At 37.0% G+C, this 10,694-nt stretch overlaps 1 protein-coding gene across 2 annotated transcripts; it reads right to left on the reverse strand.

Moving 5' to 3' along the window:
- Window positions 1–200: 200 nt before the first annotated feature.
- LOC104779870 (protein DETOXIFICATION 29) lies at window positions 201–8,480 on the reverse strand. 2 transcript variants are annotated; one of them, XM_010504288.3, is made up of 8 exons: window positions 7,978–8,480; window positions 7,024–7,565; window positions 6,838–6,924; window positions 5,256–5,312; window positions 4,919–5,157; window positions 752–870; window positions 567–653; window positions 201–449 (listed from the first exon to the last, which is right to left on the reverse strand). In XM_010504288.3, exons 1-8 carry the CDS (start codon window positions 8,278–8,280, stop codon window positions 378–380), a joined length of 1,506 nt encoding a protein of 501 aa, XP_010502590.2. In that variant the 5' UTR covers window positions 8,281–8,480; the 3' UTR covers window positions 201–377. The 2 variants fall into 2 exon arrangements, with proteins under 2 accessions (XP_010502590.2, XP_087366038.1); XM_087509912.1 differs by lacking the exons at window positions 201–449; window positions 567–653; window positions 752–870 and adding an exon at window positions 2,866–4,599.
- Between the last annotated feature and the right edge of the window lie 2,214 nt (window positions 8,481–10,694).

Below are 10,694 nucleotides of genomic sequence, written 5' to 3' on the forward strand. Positions count from 1 at the left end.
ACATAATCAATAGATTCTCTCATACTGGTTTGTTCAAAGGTAAATTACTGAGAATTAATTTCCAACGTGTATTTGTCGGCACATAAAACATTAATAACAAAAATAATACCTAAATGTGTAGGTAGGAAATATAGATGAACCTAATTCATGCTCAATAAATCGGAAGTCTCAATCTGATATGATTGTTGTACTTTTCTCAATTCATGAAACATAATCTAGCTAGCGCCTTATTATTAGACTTAATCTCTCTATCAAAGAGTTAATATAGCTAAAACAAATACAGGACCCTACTGTTACCAAAATACAAAGGGTGAAGATCTTTGATTTTAAAACTAAAATGTGATTTGAATAACTTGGCCGGCCTCTGATCTCTTTTTTTAGGTTATGAGTTGCTTTATTTCAGATGCTTCTCCTCCCCATTCTTTTATCCTATCCTCAGCCATTGAAGCCTACATAATTATACAACACATATATTGGTTGCATGCATTAGAACTTTGAAGGCTCGAGTTTAGACATGCATACATCGATTGATATTTAAAATTCTTCTTCTTTTTTTTTTTACTTACCTCTGTGTCCCAATTCGTTTTGCAGATCATCCATGTTAAGACTATTGTCTGAACCACTGTTCCCGTCAACATCCCGCACCAAATTCCCTAACACATCAAAGATTTTAGCATTAACGGTCTGTTAGTTATGGTTCTTTTATATTTTCACGGATTTGTATAATGATAGAAGATTTGAGTTTCATTACCGTTACACCAAATTTAAACGTGTATCCTAATAGTAGACCAAATGGGATTCCAAACAAGTAATAGCAGGCGATGTTCACGTACGCCACCACTGCTTGCCATCCAGCTCCCACAGCCACCCCTGACATTTCAGTATATTACCATAATGCCATCAAAATCATTATTTAAGCTTCTCAAATAACCAATGTCTTAATCGAGTTATAGTTGTAATTATGTAAAACTCCGTGAAAAGAGAGATAATGTTTACACGAGATATGGTAAAATCTACATAGGATATACATAAATATAAGATACGTATATATTCTCTCTAACACCCCCACAGTCAGAGCCGGAGGTGACCGAACGCTCAGGCTGGAACAAAATTCTTGAAATAGCGTAGTAGGAAGGCCTTTGGTGAAGATATCTGCGTACTGGAGGGTAGAAGGAACATGAAAGACCTTAATGTATCCAAGGGCAACACGTTCTCGAACAAAATGAATATCGATCTCGACATGTTTGGTGCGTTGATGCTGGACCGGGTTGGTCGCAAGATAGACGGCACTGACGTTGTCACAAAAGACAAGGGAAGTCTTTGGTATCGGAACCCGCATTTCCACACAGATTACGTAGCCACGTAAGCTCGGCAACGGCATTACCGACACCTCTGTACTCAGCCTCAGCACTGGACTGGGAGACAGTGTGTTGTCGTTTCGCAGACCAGGAGATGAGGTTGGGACCGATAAACACACAATATTCGGACGTGGAACGACGTGTTGAAGGACATCCCGCCCAATCTGCATCAGAATAAGCAACCATAGCCGTAGGAGAGGACCGATAGAGCTGGAAACCATGAGAAATGGTGCCCTTGACGTAGCGAAGAATGCGCTTCAAGGCATTGAAGTGAACCTCACGTGGATCATGCATAAAAAGACACACCTGCTGAACAGCGTACGAGGAATGCATTCTTCACATCAAGCTGACGGAGCGGCCAATCATACGCCGTAGCCACGTGTAAGACAGCGCGGATTGTTGCTGGTTTGACCACCGGACTAAAAGTCTCATCACAGTCAACGCCAGGGAGTTGAGAGTTGCCATTCGCAACCAGTCGAGCCTTGTAGCGAGACAATCTGCCATTTGAGTCAAACTTGTGCTTGTATAACCACATGGAGCGAATGATATTAGTATTCTTGGGCCGTGGCACAAGGCACCACGTCCCCATTTTAATAAGAGTACTATATTCCTCTCCCATTGCCGGATTCCAATTAGGATCCCGAGCCGCATGTATATGATTCAAAGGTAGAGGGGATACGGTAGAGGTGTGGAGACAAAGTCTATGAACCGGTTTTGTAATGCCAGATTTGTCGCGTGTCTGCATGGGATGAGAAGGAGCGGGAGCAGGAGGTGGTTCAACGGGCGGAGTGACCACCAAGGGAGACGACGGAGAGAGAGGAAGTGGAGGAAGCCGAGGAATTGGTGTCATGGGGACAAAGATTTCCTCTGGTGGTCGCGGTGCCGGAGAGTGAGCGAACGGGAAAACATTATCGCCAAACACCACATGGCGGGATAGGATAATACGCTTGGAGTGTATATCAAGGCAACGAAACCCGCGTTGATCAGAGGGATAGCCGAGGAAGACGCATGCAGTAGACCGTGGAGCTAGTTTGTGGACGGAGGTGGCGAGAAGGTTAGGGTAGCAAAGAGACCCGAACACACGGAGGTGGTCGTAGCGAGGTGTTTTATTGAAAAGGCGAGTAAATGGGACCTCATTATTGATGGCAGCGGATGGTAATAGGTTGAGGATGTGTGTCGCGGTGTGTAGTGCTTCCACCCAGTAACCGAGTGGCATGTGAGCATGAATAAGGAGGCTGCGAATGAGATTATTGATTGTGCGTAGCATCCATTCAGCCTTGCCATTCTGTTGAGATGTGTGAGGACACGAGAACCGGAAACCAGTACCGGTAGAAGCAAGATGGTCACGAAAGTGGCGGTTGTTGAACTCACCACTGTTGTCACATTGCAAGAAGGAGATGCCGTGGTGAAACTGTGTGCGGACGATAGCCGAGAAATGAAGAAACCGACTGAACGCATCACTCTTTTGTTTGAGAGGGTAGACCCACACATAATGACTAAAATCATCAAGAAAAATAAGATAGTATTTAACACCACTAATACTCGAAACAGGGGATTTCCACAAATCGGAATGAATCAACTCAAAAGGGGTGGAGACAATCGAATTTGAATTAAAAAATGGTAAACAGACGTGTTTTCCTAGTTGACACGCATGACACAAATTTGTCAGGTCTGTCTTTGAAAAATAAATAAAACCCGAAGAAGCAAGAGATTGCAGAGTGGAGATGCCCGTGTGGCCGAGACGGCGATGCCACAAGTCCCCTGTAGGCGCTTGAATGGAGAAGGCGTAAGCAGGTGAAACTGGTGGCGTGATGGTGTACAACGGGCCATCACTGTTGCAGCGCAGGAGCTTGGTCCGGGTCCATAGATCCTTAACATAAAACCCAAACGGATCAAATTCCACAGAACACATGTTGTCAGTAACAAAACGGCGAACCGAGATAAGGTTCTTGATTATGGACGGGCTTACGAGAACATTGTTCAAATGAAGGGGACAAGAGGAGGATGATAGGGTTGTCGAACCAGTATGGGTAACAGGGGCAGAGGATCCATTTCCAACAATAAGAGAAGGTACAATGCTTTTATTAAAAAGGGAACGTAGCATACCTGGCTTTGTGGCAACATGATCAGTAGCACCGGTGTCCATAATTCATGACTGACCCGCTGGATCCTGCAACGTCATAGTGCTAAAAGCCTGTGGCAAAGCAGTGAGTTGTGGCGTGGAAGCTGGTTGAAGGAAGTGAGCTTCATTATGTGAGCGAGGGGGAGGAGAGTAGTGAACCGGAGATCCTCCCGGTGCAGCATACAGTGTGGAGTAGGCATGGTGTAATGGTGGAGGTGCATACGATGGTTGTCCGCCATATGGTGGTTGGTACGCCCAAGGAGGCAGGTTGTACCCCCATGTAGGTGGATAACCAAACTGATTGGAGTTCCAGTTGTTACGACCACGACCACGTCCTCTTTTCCGGTTGTTGGTGTTGTAGCCGCGTCCCGAGTTGTTGTTGTTGGTGTTGTTATGGTGATAGTTTTGCGAGTTGGAATGTTGTTGGTGATCCGAGTTGGTGAACAGGACTGTTGGTGAGGAAGTGTTGGTGGTGTGTTGTGGAGCAGGGCGAACTTGCTTGTCAAGTCGCTTTTCTTCCATCAGTAGCATTGAGCGGGCCTTGGTGAATGACGGAAAGGGAGTCTGGTGTTGAATGACATTGATGATGCTGTCAAACTTTTCGGACAAGCCATTCAGCATATGCATCACCAACGCGGGATCGGTGACGGGTGAGTCAAGGTTGGCCAGCAGATCAGATAGGGATTTCAATTTGTGACTGTAGTCGGTGATACTCATATCGCCGATCTCAAGAGTACGGAGTTCATTGTCATACTGAAGTGACCGTGCCTCCTTGTTGTCACGAAATAACTCTTCAAGCGTGAGCCATATGTCACGCGCTTTGGACTTGGCCTTGAGGATGGTGTCGAGGAGTTGTTCCGACACGGTGCCATAGATCCACATTTTTACAAGCCCATCACGTTCTTTCCACTGCTTTTCATCATCATCAGTTGGCACGGAAGAGCCATCGAGATGTCCCAAAACACCAAAGCTGCTGCAGTGGGTCTCGAACAGCTCGCGCCAGACGTCGTAGTTCAGCTTGTTCATGTCAAGCTGGATGGGGATGTAGCCTCGAATCTGTGTGATTCCAAAGGGCTTATCGGTGTTGGGAGTAACGGCGGTTAGAGAGGAGCCAGTCATCTTCACCAATCACGAGTGTTTCAATAAACAACGGAAGAAAAGAGAAAAAAAAAAACAGAGGAGCTAACGACGGAGATATGAAAGAGAGCGGAGTAGGATCGAAGAAAGCTTTTTGAGATTAGCTTAGCTCTGATACCATGTAATTATGTAAAACTCCGTGAAAGGAGAGTTATGAATTAGGAGAGTTAATCATACCAAATTTTAAACGTAATGGTAACAATATAAAAGAAACCTATGGTCGATCTAAGACGAAAACCGAGATTGTTTCAACCCGAGTTGAACTAGATATGATTTTAATTTGATGAGTTAAATAAATTACCTGATAAGACAGGCTGGACGTTGTTGATGACAATGGAGAGTGCAAGTATTGGCGTGAGTTCTTTAACAAGAATGATGACTTGTTCGTCTTTCACAAAAAGAGATGGATATTGGTCTCTAAAGATGAGTAGAACCATTGATACAATGAATCCTATCAGCGTCGATGTTATCACTGCTACCAGTAGTGAGAACTTCGCGGTTCTTGGATGGTTAGCTCCTAATTCATTAGACACTCTCACACTGCACCATTTCGAGATTAATTGTTTTAGTATCTAGTATATATACCAAAGTGAGAGGTTTTGACAAAACGAGTTCGACTTTTGCACGTGGTTAATTACCTTACGGCGGTGTTCATCCCAATAGCAATCATTGCCGTCCATCCCAATATATTCATGCTTCATTTTTCATATCGTTACCAAAAAAAAAAAGGTTTAGACGTATAGTGGTGGACCAAAATACAGTAATTATGTCTTCTTACATAATATAAAGATTTAACAATAAATAATTAGTACTATAATTTGTTTTTGACAGCAATAATAATTACTATATGTATATGTGTTGAATTAAAGTATAGTGGGGTCAGACTAAGGAAAAATTATCAACTACTATAATTCTTTTAATTTTATTATATATAACTTTTATATTGATTGAACCTGGTCAAATATGTACACTACTACACTCCCACGAAAAAATAATGTTGAACAAAAACATAGTATATACACATTTGACAGTCGATTTTAGCTTTATATTGTTCTTTTTGGGTGTATTTATACAACTATATGACTAAAAACAAAATGTTGCAGAACAAAAAAAAAGAAACTAAAAAAAAATAGAAGAAGAAGAATAATACTATATTAATGCGCAGCAAATTATTTAACGTAGCTAGCTAGGGTTTTCACTGCCCAAGACCACCAACCAACGAATAACGATTAAGTCTACTACGCACGACGGATCACAGTGCTAATTCCTAGAGATTCTTGATGATAACATTTTTAAAATAAAGAAACTGAACAAATCAGACAAGGAATCTTAATAGGATAATTCTTGGGTCTAACCCTTCTTATTCAACCCCTCTTAGTTAAGGAAACAATTATTGATTAAGACAACAAATTCTGTATATCAATTAATTTTAAAATTATTAATTCTAAACAGTATATTACAGTTTTAAATTCTAACATCTAAACCCAAATCACTTTCTTTATAAAGCCAAATTAAAATATAATTTTTTTTAATTGTAAAATCTAAACCCTAACCACTGTTTTATAAACTCAAACCGACAAATAATTTTGCTTAATTTTAAAATCTAAACCCTAACCACTCTTTTGTAAACCCAAACTGATATATAATTTTGCTTAATTTTAAAATCTAAACCCTAACCATTCTTTTGTAAACCCAAACCGACATATAATTTTGTTTAATTGTAAAATATAAATCCTAAACTCTAACCACTTTTTTGTAAACCCAAACCGACATATAATTTCATTTAATTGTAAAATGTATACCCTAAACTCTAACCACTCTTTTGTAAACCCAAAACGACATATAATTTTGTTTAATTGTAAAAACTAAACCCTAACCATTTTTTGTAAAAAACCGACATATGATTTCATTTAATTGTAAAATCTAAACTCTAATCGTTGTTTTATAAACCTAAACCAACATCATTTCCTTAATAAAAAAACTACAGAATTGGTTTCCTTAACTTGTTTTGTTTTTTTATTTTAATTTTGATTTATTTTATAAATATGATATGACATAGCAATTTGTTGTATTTTGATTGGTTAATTAAGAGGGGGTGAATAAGAGTGGTTCACCCTGGGGTGAACCGAAGAATTTTTCATCTTAATAAACCTTAAATTACTTTTAAAAATAAAAAAAACGTACTTGTAAAAATACCAAAAAAAACATAAATAAATTTACCAGATGGAGAGGGCGGCTACGGAGATTTCAGCATCCTTCAAATATCCAGCAAATAATATGATTGCCATAAAGTACCATACCTCCAAACTTCAAAGTAAAGTAAAAAATTCAATCAAACTACTAACAATAACAAAACAAAACAAAAACAAAAAAAGCATAAGTAGGGTTTGGTTATAGTAGACTCACCAGAGCATAACAGCAGAAGCCAAAGACAATCTAACGAAACTCCATAGATGATGAAAAGCCTCCCACGATAAACCAGACCAAGCCTCACCACACGTACCACTAAATATGTACACGAGCTGAGCCGTGACAATTAACCACCACGAGAGATTAAGCACGACGGCTAGACCCGGCATACCCCACTGGAGCCTCTCAATGACAAACCACGTGAGGGGCACGTGTACAACAAGTGCAACAGCCGAGATCGCGGCCATGACCATGATCTTGCTTTGCGACTGTAAGAACTTAGCGGTTGGGAAGTTAACGGCGTAAGCAAAGATTTGAGGGATCATGTAGATGGAAAATATCCCGGCGGCGCTAGAGATCGCGGCCGTTTGGCCGATGAACGCGAGGATTGGGGCCGCGAAAATGTAAAGGAGAGTGAGGATAAGAGCGGTCACGTTTAGGATCACCCATGATCGTTGTAAGTAAACGCCAAGCATTGAAAATTTCCCCGCTCCAAACGCTTGTCCACATAGCGTTTCTAACGCACTTCCCATTCCAAGCTAGTTGTGTTTCACGCACACATTACAATTCAGAACAAAACAGAGGAAAGTTCTTTCAAAATATAAATATAAAAGTATAAAAAAAGATTTTAAACTATATTTTAACTGAATAGAAATGGTCTTTTTAATAAATAAATACTTTGACAACAAACCAAATAGTCACGGATTTATTTGTCTTTGTATTTTATATCCTAGACCAAAATTTAAATGATAATATTTTTTTTCGTATAAAAAATGTAAAATACGAATATCTCCCAATTCTTGGATCTTGTGGATATTTAAGTATTTTAAAATTGAGTGAAACAAAACGTAATCTTGAATTAGAAAATGCACACCACAAAAAAGGAAAACAATCTTGAAATAATAAATACAAACTACACATGTTAAACGACGAGCTAAGAATGTAACTTACCATGATCCCGAATGAGAAGCCGGCGACGACTGAGTTTTCGACGGAGACGGCAGCAAGAGAGATGGTGCTGATGTGACCGGCGAAAACCTGAGTTACAGCGCCGAGAGAATATTGGTTCATCGACGTGAAAATGGCAGGGCCGGCTAAGTACCAAAGCTTCTTGGTCTCCACGTTAAACTCCCTAACGAATCCACCAACGGTTGTGATCGGAGATATATCGTCGGCCGGTGAGAAAGGAAGATCAGCAGGACGTTCATCCGCCGTAGAGAGAAATGTCTCCGTGAGATTTTTGTCTTTTACCATCTTGAGAGAGAGAGAGAGAAAGATGTGGAGAGATTAAAGGAGGTCAAAGACTATATAAAGACCAACGAGTGAGGATCTTTGGGTTTAATCATTCATGAATTATATAGAAAAGACTAGTTGATGTGTTTTGACAAAAAGATGCTTTAAGAAAAATCAGAGTTGTATAGCAATCAAGTAATAAAAAAAACTAATATAGCAACATGTTGGAAAAATATCACTGTGTTAATCAAATTATAGTGACATTTTGGTTGAATTACGTCCACATGTGTTTTGTTTTGGTCATATTATTTAATGATACTTATGTGTCAGTATTTTTTTTTTGATTAAAACTTGAGTCAAATAATACTATTACTAGTCTATATATATTCCCTATATATTAATAGAGAAACATTCTCAAGAAAATATTAATATGTCGTTGTTAGAGAGTTCAGGACACCAATAAATTTATTGCCCTCATTTTTATAGTTATTTTGTATTTACACATAATTGCTTTTGAATGATTAATTACATTAACATGCTATTATATTTATAAAAAAACAATTAACTCAATAATAATTAGATATGTCATCATTTCTCATACAAATTTAAATATCACATATTAAAAATAATTAAATAATTATATACTATTTAAAGCCAAAATTTCACTAAAATTTGCTTACAAATATACAAGTCAAATTTATATTGATTTTAATATTGATTTCTTAAAATCAATCTAAGTAAAATATTTTAAAAAGGCTATAAAAACATATAAAGTTATAAAAATTAAGAACATATAACTTATCAACATAATAATAATATAAAAACAAAATGTTATTTTTCTGTTAGTATTATTACCATATTAATTTAAATAACAAGCTTTCAATAGTTATTATGATTGATTATAAAAAGCAGAATATTACCCCTGAATTATCTCCAACTCATTAAAAGAAACTTAATTTCCAATAAATATATATTTATATATATTCATAATTAAACATAAAAATGACAACAAATTCGGAGATATCATGATGTATGATTATTTTAGATATATATATATATATATCTAAGTATGTAAACAAATTTATCTCAACATTTAGTGTGATTATTTATTTAGATCATAGAAAATAAATTTATACATAACTCTAATTTTATCTGTATATATATATTCCGCACATATTGCAAGTTAATACCTAGTATATATATATATATATATATATATATATATATATATATATTCATATCATTTTCTCTTATATTTATATTTATGTTAAAATTTTAACCATCTTGAATAAGAAATCGTGATGCTGTTTTATAGTATATAGTATAGCAAGAAAATAAATTTGTTGTTTTTGAAGTCATAAGTCATAAACGAACCTTGTTAATTATATAAATTGACTGACAATATGGTTATCGATTAGTTAGTAAATTTTGTCGGGATAATATGTATTTTTAATTAATAAATTAATTTTAGAGACTTAAAAACCTTACATGAGTTTTTAAAAAAAAGTAAAAAAAAAAAGTCAATCATTGGCCTTTTTCCTTTTAACCAACTACAAATTATGTTTCGTCTTTCTCAAAAGCTATAATATATCCATCAAATAATATTTTTCACTCTTCCTCTTTACAGTTTTCAAAACCCTACGATGCAGAGCAGAGCCGGCCCCTAGGATAGGCCGATAAAGTTCATGTTTTTGGTAAATTATTTTATATACATATTTTGATCCTCAATTCCTAAAAATTGTCTTAATCTAGTGGTTCACCTTATGAGGTTGCAAAATTGCTTTCATATATTTTTTTTCTTCATTTTCTTTCTAATTTTAACAATGAAGTCGAAATTTTTTCCCCCAAATCTTTGCACCGGCTCTAATGATGTAGAGTACTTACATTTTTTCCATGAAGAAAACACCAATAAATGATTTTTAGTTCTCAATATTTTCAGAAGTTGATTAAGAATATGGGCTGAACTAAAATACCCACTACCAGAAAAACTAAAATCCCAAGATTTTTTTTTTACTAAAAAAAAAAAGGAGAAGATTATGGTAAAAACAAGTATATATGTTTCTTTTTGTTGTGAACTATATTATAAGCTTGGAAGTAACATGATGTTTATTATGAGGAGAATTAAAAGAGAAGAGATCTAGAGAGCTGAGTGTATGGAATGTAAGAGAAGCTAGAGAGAAACTAGAGAAAATGGTAAGACTTCTCACTACATTTTTCTCTTGTACATAACACCTATTTATAGGGGGAAAAGACAAAGACAAGTATAGAGAAGTTGGTGACAAGTGGTGAACAAGTGTTACATGCAATGCATGAAGGAAGACACTTGTAATGGATTACATAAGAAGGGACACTTATTGTGATGTATATTCACACTAATTTTATAACACTTTTAACCCTACATGAGTTAGAAGAAAGTCAATCATCCGTCTTTTCCT

The sequence above is a fragment of the Camelina sativa genome, chromosome 4 (assembly GCF_030686135.1).
Source record: "Camelina sativa cultivar CO46 ecotype springtype chromosome 4, ASM3068613v1".
NCBI classification, from domain to species: domain Eukaryota; kingdom Viridiplantae; phylum Streptophyta; class Magnoliopsida; order Brassicales; family Brassicaceae; genus Camelina; species Camelina sativa.